We start from the raw sequence: 16,716 nt of genomic DNA, 5'->3' as shown, positions 1-16,716 counted from the left end.
GTCCCACGCAGTTTTGATACAATCTCGGTACATGTTGTCTGTCAAAGATGTCCTACTTTGTTTAATATATTGAGCTGCTTTTTTCAGCTTCCCTTACGATTCTAATCCTTCTAGTCCGGACTACAAGAAATACTGCAAGTCATACCAATTTAGAATATGCAAAGAAGTTGATTTTAATTAATGCAGAAATTACTTTGCTTTTAATAAGCTTTAATGAAACAAGAACACAGCTTAAATTGTTATGTGAACATGTTTGAAATGGAAGCAAAAATACCCAGCCCTTTTTTCTTTTTTTCTGAAGCCAGTGTGTCAGTGTCATGCTTGTCATGTGTTTTGTTTAAAAATCAGAACAAAACAAAAAACTTACATCCCATACAATCAACTAGAACTATTTGTAACCAGTATATTTTGAATCATTTTTCAGAGGGATTTGTCAGGTTAAACAGTCTGCTTCAAGATTCAGGTTTTTTTTCTGGTACTTATTTTCTGCAATGTCGGCTAAGAAAACCAGTGGATTTGCTTGGAGGTAGTTTTCCGTACATTCAAATACTTGTTTAAGTTTGCTTTTGTCTAAACATCACTCCTTTTATCAGATGTAGGAGCCTCATTCTTTGGCAAGATAAATCAACAAATCCTATTAAAGTTGAGGTCCATGTCACTTTTGCTAGCTGAAGATCAGGCCCTAAGTGTGTTTGCTTTTTTAAATTCACTTTGCTTCTGTTGTTAGTAAACTTAGTTTATCACATCTTGTCTTTCCTTCATCTAACACCATGGTAGTTACAGATGTCACGTCTTTTTCTAGTAAGAAGCAGACATGAGCAAGAGCTTGGGATTTCTATTTTTCAGCTCCCAGTTTGTTCTTTCTTTAATCTCTTTCAAACGTAGATCCATGTGTTTAATCTCATGCTGCTTCTTAGCTTTTATTTCTTAATTTCAAAGAGACTGGAAGAAACAAATATTGAAACATAAGAAGGAGGACTATAGGAAAGGCAGGTCCTGAAAGTGTTGAAACTGTCTTTGAGCTTGGCTGTTGTGAAGACAGGTCTCGCATCCTGGCTATTGCTGAAAATGGACCAGATTGCAAATCGCTTTTACACATAATCACTCCCTGTCTTTACTGCGGCATGTTTATCCTGTTTGTGAGGGATGGTGGAGCTGTTTAGTTTGTAAGGTTTTGAAGTAGGACCTGTTTTTCTAGTTCTTCTGGTAAGTAAAATCTAGCATACTTTTAAAATAACTGAAATAAAAGGCGCCTCTGTCTATTGATCTATTAACAAGTGAAAAAACTTGCTGTTGCTATCGTTAGTAACAGCAGATAGCTTTGTAGGTCCTTGCTTTTAAGGTCAGATACTGAAAGTTGCAAATGGATGCAAGCAAAATTTATTTACCAATAAAATGAAATTTCTTAGTCTGAAATAAAGTTTGAGGATAAGAATACAAATCAGTTACACAATGAAACAGGAGCTGGTACATGTAAAAAGATGAGAATCCAAAATAGATTCTGACTAGTGTCACAGGTATCACTCATAGTCTTCATAATGTAGAGGTGAAACTGTATTTTCAGTGTATCTAAAATAACCAGTGTATTAGTTCAATATTTTGCTGAACTCATTTTTTACCATTTCATTCTAAAAGATTTCCTACTCAGCGCACAGTGCAATGCTCATTTACAAATTATACCTTTCCTATTTGACGTTTATGCATTAGTGACGTGCGTTGTCTCTAAATTAGTGTCTTTGGCATCTACAGGATCAAGAGAATGAATGGTTAGCTCGGTTTGGGGAGGGGAAAATGAAAAAAAAAAAGTAACACTGTCTTTATTTCTCTAATTTTAGGGTCTACTTACAGTGTGCTGTCCATAATGCCTTCTGATTCTGAAAGCAGCAGTTCTCTAAGTAGCGTTGGTGAGTAAAGTATTAATCTAACAACTTGATAAGTGTCTCTTGGGAGCTGGGAGAACAAGTTTTTAAGGTTGCCTTTGGGAAGGGTAGAGGGATTCCGGTCATAAAATCAAAGAAGTTGAGCTATAAGATGTAACCATACATCTTCACCGGGAAAAAGTGTACCCATTTTGTGTAGCGCAAGTTAAGCCTTTTCATGGCTGTATGTTGTTGCTGCCAATAAAATATGTTACACTTGGATACATTAAATTATGTATCTATGCTTTGAGTTACTTAGTAAAACGATGTAAAAATGGCAACATTAGGCTTATACAAGTCTGTGCATATAAAAATGTATATAGGCATGCATTAAGTGTATGTATATATGTGGATGTGAAAATTGTAGTCAGAGTTATAAAGATCATAGGAATTAAAAATACTATTAGCCAAGATCATAGCTTTTTAAACTTTTGGAATTGGCTGCAAGCTTTAGCCCTTTTTTCCTGCATGCAACGAATCACTTTGTTTTCTCTGTCTCTAATGTCATTGGGAAAGACAAAATATTAAAAAAACCCAACCAAACTAGAGGAAAAAGAAATGCGGAGAAAAGACCTCTAACAACAAGGTTATCTTGGAATAGCTGTATTAGCTGTCAGTTTTCCTCCTCTTTACTTACACAAATACTTTGATTGTGAAATCTATGTAAAAGTTGTGTGCCTTGGATGGGGAGTGTAGGCTTTTGCATATTTAAAGTTCCAATGTTGTGTCAGGCATCTGTAGGCTCCCTGACACCACCAGGCAAGTCAGTTGTCTGCTTCAGGATGTGGGTAGACATCTGTTGCAGTCACTGAGTTGAACTTTTAACTCCAGCATGCAGGAACAAGATTTTAGGGTTGAGTGAGCTATTTGCTGAAAATATGGGAAGCTGTGACATGTTAGTTCGATTTTTATCAAGATCACACTTGTGTGCCATTACCTGAAGGAAGGGTATGATTTAGTTTGCTATGAATAAATTAGGGCTGGAAATAGGAAGAAGAAAGTTCCTAAATTTTTAGGACAACCAGCCTCAGAAAAGAAGCCTTCCATAGAAGGAAGTTCTTCTAAGGTGAAATCCAGTAAGTTTGTGGGATAATTGGATGAAGTGATGCCTGAGAGAGAAGATGCAGGTCCTTTCTAGTCCCATGTTCCTGATTTTAAAAAGAAAAGATACACGTAAAGCTTTTTTTTTCTTTTTTTTTTTTTTTCCCCCAATTTTTGTAACTTTGTGAGTGCACAATTCTTTGTAGCTGACCTTTTATAGTTTTGGAAGCGAAGATAGATATATGAACAGCTAGCACTTGCCATCACGAAGAGAACTTTTGCTTTAACAGTGAGCACTTGCAAGCTACGATATCTGGCCTCTATTTTCTGTTTTACTAATTTTCTGTGCCATAGTACCTTACGGGATTTCTGTTTCTGAACACTCATTTAGAATTTGGCGTTACTTCTGAGACATCCGTTATTCCCATATATGAGTCAGAACTGAATTCTTTCTGAGCTATATTTTGTTCATATTTTAAAATACTGACGTTCATACTGGAACCTGATCTGTGTGTTTTACCTAAAGGGCTGTCTTTGGAAGTGTTTTATGCCTTTGGTGTATGCAGTGATCAAAGTTATTAATAACCTAAAAATTAAGTGACCTGCTATTAAACAAAATTTGTGAGGTAGTGTTTCCCATAGTTTTGTTTTATTCAAATGATTAAAGTGAGTTAGGTGTTTAATATTTAGCATGTTAACAGCCAGGGGAATTATTTGTTTGACGTTGGCATGTTTGTTTTATAGTCTGGTCATAGACTTATTATTCATGAGTATTGTTCCCCATCCCCCCCCCATCATTTTCTCTCCCTTACATCTTGTTCTGCAAGCGATGATATTTTTAATGTGACCTAATATCAATAGCAAAATTTCTTTGCTTAATAACCAATGTGTTCTAATAGGCATGTTTGCAAGTCACTTCAAAGCTGCAGTGAGATTATTTTAATACCGCCTGATTTGTTGAATGACAAACCATCATAACTGAAACTGTTTTCATGCCAGCTCCCCAAAGGCTTCATATGACTTCTTTGAATGGAATCCCAACAAATACTGAGTTGCTATAGCGTTTCAGGAATTTTACATACATCTTCCCCCCCTTCCCCCATCTCACTGGAATGCATTTTCACAAGGGTAGTTCTGTGCAGTGGAAATTACAAGTTTTGCCTGGGAAATGAATGCATCAGTGAAAAAAGGTAAACAGCTCATGGTATGGGGACAACGTAAGCTTTGGAATATGTTCAGTTTGATAGTTATATGTACGCACACGTGCATGTAAAGCAATATTTTCATTTCTCCACTCACATGTGCCATCCTCATGGGGCAGAAAGGGCATCTATTTTATTATTCCTGAGTTCAAAACACTGGTTTTCATTAATATTTAACAAATTTTTATTTCTGCTCTGCCTTGCTTCTGTTTGTCAAGCAGCTCAGAAACACATTTACATATCTGACCTTTCGGAAGAAATGAGAAAGGTATTTGGTCCACTAATTAAGCCCAGATAAAGAAGAAGAGAGTGAATCTTAGCATCACCTAATAAGGAGAGTTAACACAATATTTCAATTGTAATCTCTGGACTCCATAGTTCATAAAAGTAACTAGAGGAGGGTATGTCCATGTGCTTCATCTTTTCTTTCCAACCTTAGTCACCCTAGCTACTATCGGGGGTGGTTTCTGCTGACGACATTCATAATTAAATAATCTTTTTCTGAAATACTTCCAAGTAAGTCAGAATGTTGTGAAATTGAGATAATTCTATATCTTATATAATCTTACACATATATTATTATATTATATATAAATCTGTTTTACAGCGATCCTGGATTTCAGAGTTAATTTATGAAGCTGATGTGTATAACAGGCTTATTTTTCAGAAGGAGACCCTGATCTAAGAACTAAGCTTAAATGGTACTTAAGATGATGGTTCTTAAAAAGTAGTTCTAAGAAAACATTGACTCAGTCTCGGTCAAATAAACAAAACATGCTGTTAGGATTTGGAAAGGAAGAGGGGAAGATTAGAGAACATCATTTTATCACTGTATAAACCCACGGTGTGCCCAAGTCTTGGGGTAAATTTTCAGTTTTGATTTTCCCATTGAAAGAGGAAAAAGGCGGCGAGCATGAAGAAGCAGTGGCACAGATGAACAGTTATGGAGCAGCTTCTCTATGGGGAGCAACTGGATATGCTGGGGTTCTCTTGGTGTCCTGGTTTGAGGTAAAACAGGACCAGTTTTGTTCAGTAACTTTACTTTTTAGCCCAAACCATGACACTTGGTCTTCAGTAATGTCATAGCCCTAATATAAGAGAAGAGCAAGGAGTGATGTAACTTTTATAATGTAACTCAGTGAAGAGTTTAAGGCTAGTCTATCCTGAGTACTGTGTTGTCATCAAAGCTTTATTTTCTCTTTCCCCGCCCAGATGGGCTTGAGGGATGTTTGAGGAGTGCAGCAAGAATGAATTTCCAGCCTCATGTGCATGTGGTAGAATAAGCCATTGACTGGAAGCAAGTTCTCCCTCCTGTGTAGCAGCAGGGTAGCAGCTTTGTAGAAGAAACTCCTCTTCATAGGTTTATCTGCCTTGATCGTAGGTGTATCTGCCTTTTTTTTTTTATATGTATGTAAATAAAAATAGTGCCAGATCATTGTTCTTTACAGGTTTTTCTTATGTATTTTCCTCACCATTCAAAATTTGTTTAGTTGACGATATTGTCTTTTTTCTCTTATGCTTCCTTTCTTTACTTTCCTATGTACTAATAAAGTTCATGCTGTGCATGCAAAATAGGCAGTTTTGATGGAACTGAGGGCAAATATTCACCATTGTTTTCCCAAAGAGGTACGGTATAACCTGTTGTAATCCCTGCAACCCTCCATTGTGCTTCAGTCCCACCTTCTTCACCCGAAGAAACAAATCCTCATTAAATTGTCATGCTTTCTCTGTATTTCCTTTCTCTTTGCTTTTGGCTAATCACAAAGATTTTTGTGTGTAAATAGAAGCATCCTTCATCTGCCCACTCCCCGTGCCCGGCAGACTCTCTGAATGAAGCTACAATCCTGCATTTCTGACATCAGAATAATTATTTATGGAGGTTCAGTGCCTGGCATGCCAAGCACGGAACAACAGTGTCGCTTAGGAATTGGATAGAAACCAGTAACAGAGCTATACGTGACAGTCACTGGCTAGTCTCCCACTTGACTGGTCATGATAACAGAGAGGAAAAGAACACAGAATAAGACGTCCTTTTAAACAAAATAAAAAAGCACCACTTTGTATAGTGCACTCAGTTTTTTGACATTTATAATTTTGTATATAAATGCTCACCAAGCACTGAATTGAACTTAAATGATGTAGTCGTGGACAACCAGCTCTAAGTGGCCCTGCTTGAACGGGGGGGGGCTGGACCAGATGTTCTTTGTGTATCCCAGCAGATAATTTTCTGGACCTGTAAGGAAAGATGGAGGGCCTGTGTTCTGAAAAATTATCTGTACATGATATACTACGAGCCAAATATCACCCTAGTTATACTATACTTCAGCCTGAAATCATCAGATTTGTTTGCTATGGGAAGTAGTTACACAGTGTCCTTTTTAGTTTCTGTGCATCTCTTGATTATTTACTTCCAGTTTCCATCTTGTTTATTTTTTACTTTCCTTACTCTTTTCTTCTAAAATCAGGCTTCTTTCTTCCTTTTTACAATAGCCAGGTAAGTTCTTGTTCTGGCCCATGTCACCTAAAAAAGCCTCTGTGAATTGGCTCAAAGGTTACGTTTCAAGACTTTTGATACCCAACACTGCTTTTACAGCCTCCAGTGACACATTACTGACCTGAGCAATATGATGCCATGACGGGATTATAGTTTCTGGAGTCGAGCCATTTCTTTACCTAACCTAGTACCGTAGTGAAACTTCAGAGTTTTCCTTTCGTGCTTTAAAAATGTGATTCTTCTTCCCCTCCTCAATGCACAGTATTTTTCTTTTCTTTTCTTTTTTTTTTTTTTTTTTTTTTTTAAGAAATGTTGTTTAAAAGAAACCAGCAGCTCGCATGCAGCAGTCAGGCTATTGCTCTGAGGATAGCCCTGCATTATGCTTTTTCATGATGAGTTTTAAACAAAAAGGCATTACGTACTCTTCCGTTCTTTGAAAATATACTGAGACCCTAATGAGAGGATTTTTGGAGTAGAAAAAGCCTTCTGCCTTTCCACATGTCTAATTTCCTTTTTTCCACAGCCAGATCTCTTTGCATTGCTGTGATTACAGCTGTCAATCTTGTATCCTCTTCATTCCACATCGCATATTATCACCTGTTAACTTTCAACAGACTATTATTGTTCCAGCTGTTCAGGTCAATGCAAATGGTATCACTGTTTTAGTCATAAGTGTTTTTTCTTGCTCTTTGCTGTTCATATCACGGTACTACTTTTTCCTGTGGGAATTTACGTACCAGTCTGTGAAAAACACCACCATTGGCACTACAGTACTGTGACTTTTTCTTGCAGCCATTAGGTGGTAATATACCTGACACCACCAGCCTTGTCCAACTTTGACTTCAACTGACAGTATTGCCTTGCTTAACGCTTTGTTAGCTTATCAGCCTGACAGGCTATTTACAGATAGTTTTTCACTAATTGCATTTCAAGTTACTTAATCTGAGGGCCTTAATTGTTGCTCCAAAGCAAACATTACCCTCCTCCCATCAGATGATAATTCCTTCCCAACAATGTGTTGTCTTTCATTCCCCATTTTCACATTGGCCATTTTGACAACTGTCCTTCTGTGTTGTTGTGATTTCTGTTTATTGCTTCACACTTTCTACAGCTGTATATAACAAAGTAATTGTTTTCACTATTCATAGGAACTGTTCAGTTGCAGGTGTGGTTTATGACACCCTTTCAGTCAAAGATAAACACTCCAGACAACGGTTCCCTGTCTGAAAAAGTGATTTATGTACTTCCCCCACCAACAGCGTATAGGAACCTTGTTGTTTTTCTTACTTTTACTAACACAAACACCAAATTTACATTTGGTAAAGATACCTTAACAGTTAACACACACTGACGAAGGAACAATATTACACCTGCTGAACAACCACAAATGAATGAGAAAGGGTGTTAGGACCACTACCAGTATACCACATCAGAGTCCGTCTCTGTACTGCAGTGATTGCTTTTGATGTTCCACCTCCTTGCCAACCAGTCTCTCTATTCAGAAGTCATTTTCCCATAAAATTTGGCCTCAATGATTGAATTCAGCCTCTTTTTATGGATCTATTTCCTATGTAAATGTCTTGTCCTTTGATCTGAAGAGTACTTGTTTAGTTTACTGGAAACAAGACTTTTAGGAAATAAACACCCTCTTCCACAAACTGAAAGTGACTTCACTCTCCTTCTATTTTACTCTGTTCATGAACCATGTACATGTCTCTAGGATTGATCCTTAATTTCTTTACCTAATTTTCAGTGTGTTTGTTAATAACCATCTTCTCTCGAGTAATAAGCACTTTGAATAGCTATATAGTATTATCACCAATTTCTGTGGTGTCCATTTCCAGGCAGCTAGGGGTTGACATGTAGCCATGCACAGTGGTCTCTCAACTTTCCTCACTTCAGAGGTACCCAAGAATTATTCAGTGGATGAAATGTCCTGTTTAAAAAAAGAAAAAAAACAAACAACCAAAAAACAACAGTAACAACAGAACAAGTTAACTTTGATGTATACTGATGCAGTCTTGGAGGAGGAGGGTTGGGGTTTCTTGGCTTTTGTTTGGGTTTGTTTGTTTGTTTGGGTTTTTTGTTAGTGGTTTTTTGTTTTGTTTTTAACATTTCCTGTAACTAATCAGTTTGAGTTAATTCTTGGTCTCTTAAGGGTTCTGCATAGATAAGGCTTGAGAACCACTAATGAATAGCTGACCACTTCATGGTATTTTGTTTGCTTATAATATCTTAACATTTGGCAGCTCCCTGGAGGAATTTCTCAGGATTTGGTTGGTCTGTAATGATTTGAATGGAAATACAGCATATGTGAATACCCATCTCCTGCACTCCAGACAGCATGTAGGGAACACAATGTCTTTCGCTACTCCCTGAGGCCGTGTATCAGTATGTGCATTCAGGAGATCCTTTTGGTGTCAGCAGTTTTCTTTAGGGGTTATAAAACAGTACCGTGAGACGATGCTCACAGCTCTTCTGCAGGAAGAGATGTGAAGGAACGAGCACTGGTGGAGTCTCATTCCCATGGCCAGTGTGCAGCAGTTGACCCTAGTTGTTGTCCCCCTTGGGTTCGGATTGGACGTTTTTGTCTAGGTTATGCTTTCAGTGTGTGGTTGTAAGCCTGATATATGTAGGGGTTTGAGCTTTCCCACCAGGGAAACTTCAGCTGTATTTTCCTTAGTCATGGTAACAGATTTTACTCTCTATTGTGCTTTAGCTCAGCAAAGTTCCGCAAGGACTTCTTGAATTGACGTATTTGCCCTTTTTCCCCTCTCCTTGCTATTTTTGAGTATTAGGTTGTGTAGATTTTCTTTCGTATTGGTCTCTCTAGAACCATTGTTCAGTTCTTCCTAAAGTCTTAAACTTACTGAAGTTGAAAGTTTGTTTTTACATGTTGGTGGTTTTGTTGAGCTTGTTATATTCTGCATTAAAACAAATACTGAAGAGCTACCCATTCTTTTGTCCTTGCGTGTTACATGATCCTCACTGCTTTCATAACCTATTAGGTTTTCTGTCTGTCAGATGAAACTGTTTCCACAGTTCATTATTTTACCTTTCAGTTTCCTTTCCTCAGTGTACTGCTGCTTGTTTTTACTAATGTTTTATTTCACCTACATGCAATTCTGTTCTGTGCTCTCTGTTATTTCAAGACCACTTCAAAAGATATATCTGAAGAAATGTATCTAAATGATAACTTCTGATATGTAATCCTGTTCTCATCCTCATGAATTATTGAAAGAAAGTAAATATTTTAGCATGCATTTTCCTACAGCCGACTTAAGTCTACTCCCCACCCCTTGCTGAGCTTGGGGAGGAACCCTGTTGCTCATGCTTTGCAATATATCCTGCAAGTCTCTCTTAATGTTTTCTGTCGTGATTTACAAGGCCATAAAGAAATCATATTCTGAACATCCCTGTTGGTTTTATTTTTTTATGAAAGAAAGCAATGAAAAAGGCTTAATTGGACAATGAAGAGTCTCCTGTTTGTTTGCAAGCAAGGATTGGCACAAATGTATGAGATGAGTTTAAAAAAATCATTGTAAAATTCAGGCACTGTGTTAGCTTGTGACAGTTTGCCTTTTGAATTAGTTGAACCTGTCATGCAAGTGTACTTCTCAGACTAATAAGTTTATTATAATTCAAAATATGTTAATGGTATGTCTTAAAAGTAGCTGTTCATGCTTTTGTACCATTTTCCCACCTCAACATTACATTGATTCGGCATTATGGTACATCGTGGTCAGTTTAACAAATTTCCCAGCCCTGTTTCTCTCAAAATGTTCTTTTTTTTCTTCAAAAAGTGTGCTACCCCGTCCCCAAATATGAAGCTAACTGAGCTGTGGTTTCTGTGTGGCTGTATTATCTCTTCACTCAGTGTTGATTAATCATCAAGAATTGTATTTGGTATGTACTACAATAATGGATCTTTGTGGTTTCTGTGAAGTCCAGCGTTTGGACTATAGGTATGGAAGGTACAATTGCTCCAGCTTCTGGTTTTAAGGCTTTTCTTTTATACAACGTATCATCTTCTTTTCTCCAGGCTGAACAGCCCCAACTCCTTCAGCCTTTCCTCCCAGGAGAGGTGCTCCAGCCCTCGGATCATTCTCGTGGCTCTCCTCTGGACATGCTCCAGCAGGTCCGTGTCCTTCTTATGTTGGGGACTCCAGAGCTGGAGGCAGTACTCCAGGTGGGGTCTCACGAGAATAGAATAGAGGGGCAGAATCGCCTCCTTTGACCTGCTGGCCACACTTCTTTTGATGCAGCCCAGGATATGGTTGGCCTTCTGGGAGAGAGCTGGGACTCTTTAGCCTGGAGAAAACGTGGCTGAGTGGAGACCTTATTATGGCGTACAAGTATCTAAAGGGTGGGTTGAAGGAGGATGGAGCCAGGCTCTTTTCAATGGTTCCCAGTGACAGGACGAGGGGTAATGGGCACAAATTAGAACACAGGAAGTTCCGTTCAAATACACAGAAGCACTTCTTTACGGTGAGGGTGACAGAGCACTGGCACAGGCTGCCCGGGGAGGTTGTGGAGTCCCCTTCTCTGGAGATTTTCAAGACCCGCCTGGATGCAGTCCTGAGTAATGTGCTCTGGGCAATCCTGCTTTAGCAGGGGAGTTGGACTAGATGATCTCTAGAGGTCCCTTCCAACTCTGAAAATTCCGTGATTCCATGATTCTGGGCTGCGATTGCACATTGCTGGTTCATGTTGAGCTTCTCGTCAGTCAGCACACCCAGGCCCTTCTCCTCAGGGCTCCTCTGCAGCCATTCCCCGCTGAGCCTGTATTTGTGCTTGGGATTGCCCCAACCCAGATGTAGGACCTTGCACTTGGCCTTGTTGAACTGCATGAGGTTGGCTTTGGCCCACCTCTGCAGCCTGTCCAGGTCCCTCTGGATGGCACCCCTCCCCTCGAGCGTGTCTACCTCACCAAACAGCTTGGTGTCATGGGCAGACTTGCTGAGGGTGCACTCAACCTCACTGTCCATGTCGCCGACAAAGATGTTGAACAGTACAGGTCCCAGTACCGACCCCTGAAGAACACCACTCGTCAGTTGTCTCCAAATGCATTTTGCCCACATGAGGGGTCCCTGCTGTCAGGTGTTGGTGGAGTGCTGCTTACCTGGAGGCTAGCCAGGGAGGTGACTTCCATATGGCCGGTTTTCAGAACCCAAGTGCAGCTCACGTGAAAAATGAGTCATGAGGCTTACTGAAGCAGATGAATGAGTTGCACTTGGCAGGTCTTGCAGTAAATACATCTTCATAAGTCCAGGTTGTCTGAGAAAGGAGGTGAATTACTGAAAGGTGGCATAATTTGGATAATGGACTTTTAGCCTTTAGGCTTGTGCATTTTAAGACCGGGTTGACTGGTTAAAGTGCAGAAAGGAAGTGCTGTTGTGTAAAATACGCAATTGGATGGAAAAAGAATACAAAGCTGGAAGCACAGGTTGCTTTCCTTCTACGCATCAGGATGTCAAATGCAATAAAAGGCTTTTAGCATTCAGCTCTAAAAGCCACTTTAAAGGAAATGAAGAGTATTGAATTTTTCCGATGAAAGCAGAGTTTACCGAAGTTCTTACGGTTTGGGTTTTGGTTTGGTGTTTTTTGTTTTGAGCATCCACAAATCTGATTTAGCATTTATGAGACCTTTTGGACAACTATTGAAAATGTAAGGTTGTTAGTAAATCGAGCAAAGATAAACTTTTTGGACTTCTTTTAAGGATAACAGGGGGAATATCTGGATCATATTGATCTGTGTTTTTACAGCGCTTAAAAGGCATACATCTCCTGGCTGGTATTATGAATTGACAACGATATCATTGCATTTGAGATGAAAGTACTTGCTGATGTACTTGTAAAAAGTGACAAGTTATTGAAAAATAACCTTCTCTGGTACTAAGACGAATGGCTTCTCATTAGTCAAGAAAGCTTCTTTCCGAAGGCTAATCTGCCTGTGTTCGTTTAAAGCAGTCATGTCTTGCTTGGCACAGTTTTGGGACTGTGTGCACAAATGTTCTCCTCGCCTGAAGAAGATTGTCGCTGGGATGTTGTCAAAGCAAGGGGGGGAAAAGGTGGAGGAACAGAGGTATAGCTCTTAACTCCTTTTACCATGTTTTAGATTCCCAGAGCAGCCTTTGCATGCTTGTGTAGGACCTGTGTAGCAGACATTGTCCATGGGACTGCTGCTGGGGTTAACACTAATATTGGTGATGGACTGTTGTTAATCCAATGCCCTTTCCTCCATGTAAAGCACACTAGCCTTCCTGATTTATCTCCTCCTTCCTCTTGTGCCACTCGCATCATGCTCATTTGTTTTGCTCGCAAACAGCCCCAGCATGACAGATAAGCTTTTGAACTTCTCTGTAAGGATGAGAAGGGGACTTTTTCAGCACTACACCTAGACTGATGTGTCGGCTCAAATGAGACGATATGCAGGTTGCCACTGAATTTGCCCAAGACCATGCAGCCTGTCAGTACCTGAATTAGGTTTGTCTGCCTCTACCTTTTAATTTGTTTGAAATTCCCTGCTCATTGATGTGTTCAACCTATTCCAAATGAATAAATATTCTTTTTCATCTTGCTGTTTTTTTCCCCTGTTTATTCCCTGTATCATGAGCCTAGGATAGCGCATTTGTATTATTACTGGATTCTGTATAATCTTGCCTTAAAAATTATGTAGATTGGTTCTTATTTTAGGAAAAAAAGGATAACTGTTTTAAAAGTGTGAGATCCTTAGTCCTTACGGATGAGGGGGCTCCATCTGGATGGAGGAGTGAAACAGTAGTAGGAGAAAGCCTAAATGCAGCCTTCATTGAGAATTCTTTTGAGCAATGTGAGTTTGTGTCTTTCCACAGAATGCAGACTGTTCCTGCAATTTTTTATTTCTTCAGTTTGCTATTAGAGCATTTACATACATTATTATGCAATACTTAGATTAAAAGAACAGTCTGTGCTCATAAATTCTCATTATAGAATTACAGTAACAGCTGAAAGGAATAAGAACAAGGATCCTATTATTCTAGATGCTGTATGTATGATAGCCCTGACCCTGCGGTTATTTTAGTGTGGGAACTTTAAAGCACAGGTAGTTCTACTTAAAAATTGGAGGGAGTTTTTACATTCTGCAAAACCTTCCTGAACTGGGTTTAGATATAAGCCAATACTTGCAGCTCATTAACATTTGATCAGATGAAAATACTTTGTTTGAAATTCTTTCTCTGAAAAGACAGTGATCTGAGAGCATTATTTTACTATTGTATGTTTTGTTTCTTCATTTAAATTAAAAGCGTAGTAAAGGTACATCCTAACAAGTTAATGCATATGTCAGCAACTTGTTTCAAGTGTATAATTATGCAAACTATTTCTAGAATTTATCTTTTGGGTAGAAAATAGTAATCTCCTGCATACATTTAGGCCTTTAACATTCACATCTGTGACCTGTATCTTCGAGTATGCTCTCATGTGCCTGGGATTAAAATGCACAGAACTGTAATTACAGTTCAATTAATTGTCAGCACATTGTGAAACATACCACAATCCCATATTTCATGTGGAAGAAGACCTCTTTGTATTGGTATAACTGTTTGAGAAGACAGTAGGCATCATTGTTCATCTCTGATATGAAGAAAGCTAAGAATTAATAGATCCCACAGAACTCTTTAATGTATGACTGCCCCTTAGAGGAAATTTGATGTGTAGTCCAGTTCCAGTGATGGTAATGTGCACGTTTAGCCAATGCTGTTAAAGAAGCTTGTTTCTCATGATTTGTTGGCAAGCAAAATCTTTAACTTCACATACTGGACTGATAAACTGCAACATGTGAAAGCCTAGAATGGCGTTAAAAATAAATATTGGCAGTAGCACAGAGCAGAATAGTATGTCTCTGCTGCTAGATGAAAGGAACAGGAAAAGAGCCCCTGTGCTGTAACAGTTTCTCTGCTCTCGCTGGGGTAAGTTGATGTGGGTGGAATTTACTTTTTTGTGGAAGCAAGAGCCTGGTTCTTTGTTGGAAATAAATGATGACATATGGCCTCTGTCACTATGGTAGTTTCTGTGGTCTTTGTGATTGTGACTTCAAACCTGCCTTGCCTTTTTGGCAACTTGTAAGTGCATAAGAAAAAGAAGGAACCTGCTCATGCAAACGTAACTTGCAACATCTATAGGGCCTTTCTGCTGGCATGGGGTCTGACTGAATTGGAGTTATTCTTGTGTCAACTCACTGGTGAAGACTTCCATGACTTGTTTAATTTTTTAAGTTAGTGGTAACTTCTTTAGGGAAGCTGTATTGTTCTTTTGAGGACTTCTCTGACTGCCAGTTATTTATCTCCTTGGTCAGGTACGACTGGTAAAGCATCATCTCCACCACCTGTAATAGACACGAGACAGATGAGTGAGAAGCTGGAGACGATATTATATCAGCTCCGTCAAGTAACTCGTGAGAGGGATGAGCTGCGCAAGCGACTTGCACTTTCATCTCCTGGATCAACTTTTGATGACTGCAGGTAAAAATCAAGGAAGTGTAACATTTTAATTTAGTCCTCAGTAGTGTTTTCAAGTGTCTTGATGCTTGCTTGCCTGTAAAGCAGCAAGGATATTGCAATGTATATATGTTGCTTGTAACCTACCTGCACCCTGGTGATGTGTGTGTGTGTATGTAGGTGACCACATCCAGGTTTCAGAGCTGCCTGTTGAATGTCTATTCCCACTTTCTCCAGCAATTTTGCTGTGGGAGCGAGGGAAGTAGGGCTCATCTCTACGTTGAGAGAAGAAAGCGAACGAGTTGTTTAGGCTTTCTGGGTTATGTTGTGGGAAGAGAAAGAAGACAGTGGGTGAAGCATTTGCTGTTTTGAAAGCAAGAGAGAAGAAAGGAAAATAGCTCTGAATACTTGGCTGGAAGACAGAAATTAGGGAGGGGGGTGGGGAAATCTCAGCTATTCCTGTGCTTCTGCAAGGAAAGAGAGGTTTGGACTTCTGTTGAGGGGAGCGAGTGTTTTTTAGGAGATATGCTTTCTTACTTACTACATATAGTAAGGGACTATGTAGCATAAACATGTTGAGAGTAAGGAACTCCTCTACTGAGAAGTTATGGGTGCTGCCAAATTAAAACGTGTTCAAAGTCAGTTAATGGCCAGCAGCCTTATGCAGCCCATTCTATTCTGAGGGTTGATAAGTTATGAGGAAGATAGTACTCGGGGAGTGTATGAGTTAATTAGAGATAAGGGGTTTATTGGGTAAGAAACAGAACTAGTTTATTTTAGAGGGTTAAAGATCTGCTGATGTCTGTAAATGTGACTTTGGGCACACTGAGTGGTACTTTTTGCCTGCAGTAAGCACATGTAAGAGAGAGCTTTTGAAACTTGTAAAGTTGTCTGTCACTGAATCTGAAATAAGAGCAAAGAACAGATTTTCTGGGAGGTGGTGTCATGATGCATAGCTTTTCTGAACTTTAATGGTTTTTGTTGTTGTTGTTTGTATATGTTATTTCATCAGCTATATCTGTATGTGATTAGGTGGTTTATTAAACTTTTTGTCCTTATGAGATAAGGTCAATGTTTGAACTGAGAGAATCTGGGCATTTTATTCACTCCTTAGACATCTTAATGCCCCCATGAGTTCTGAGGATGACTTTAAGAGAACTGTGTTCTATCTAAGGGCCTCCAAGTGTTGTGGGGATAGGAGAGGAAAAGGTTGTCGAATATCAACATCTTTTGCATAGCTTCCAGTTACTTATTTATACAGAGGGATTTCTTATTCGAAGTCATTAGAGCTTAAGCATTGAGGATTTTATAGCTTACAATGCTGCTCTCCATAATCCAGGATGCTATTAATAAAGTTCCGATGAGCTGTCCTCTAGACTGCCCTAGTTTTTTCTCTTTAATTGTCAAATCCATCTTCTGCTGCCAGTGTAGGATTTTTATGTTGTGGAAAATATAAATGTTTACAGCTTAAAGAACAAGTCATCAAAATAAATATTGCATTTAAGCAGTGCTTAAACAGTGTATGTTAGATGGAGGATGCTGCCTTCCAAATAATTAAATATTTGAAGAGTGGGAAAGGAATA

At 39.0% G+C, this 16,716-nt stretch overlaps 1 protein-coding gene across 1 annotated transcript in view; it reads left to right on the top strand.

Moving 5' to 3' along the window:
• The window catches only part of DLG5 (discs large MAGUK scaffold protein 5), a gene marked incomplete at its 5' end in the record, with an annotated part of 112,583 nt that overhangs the window by 39,512 nt on the left and 56,355 nt on the right, over positions 1–16,716 (top strand). The window contains 2 exons of the mRNA XM_082486627.1: positions 1,836–1,904; positions 14,992–15,157. Of these exons, the coding sequence (XP_082342753.1) occupies positions 1,836–1,904; positions 14,992–15,157 (235 nt within the window). The remainder of the gene's footprint in view (positions 1–1,835; positions 1,905–14,991; positions 15,158–16,716) is intronic.

Source organism: Vanellus vanellus (genome assembly GCF_965231255.1).
Source record: "Vanellus vanellus genome assembly, chromosome: 7".
NCBI classification, from domain to species: domain Eukaryota; kingdom Metazoa; phylum Chordata; class Aves; order Charadriiformes; family Charadriidae; genus Vanellus; species Vanellus vanellus.
This window is presented reverse-complemented; position numbering and strand designations above follow the sequence as displayed.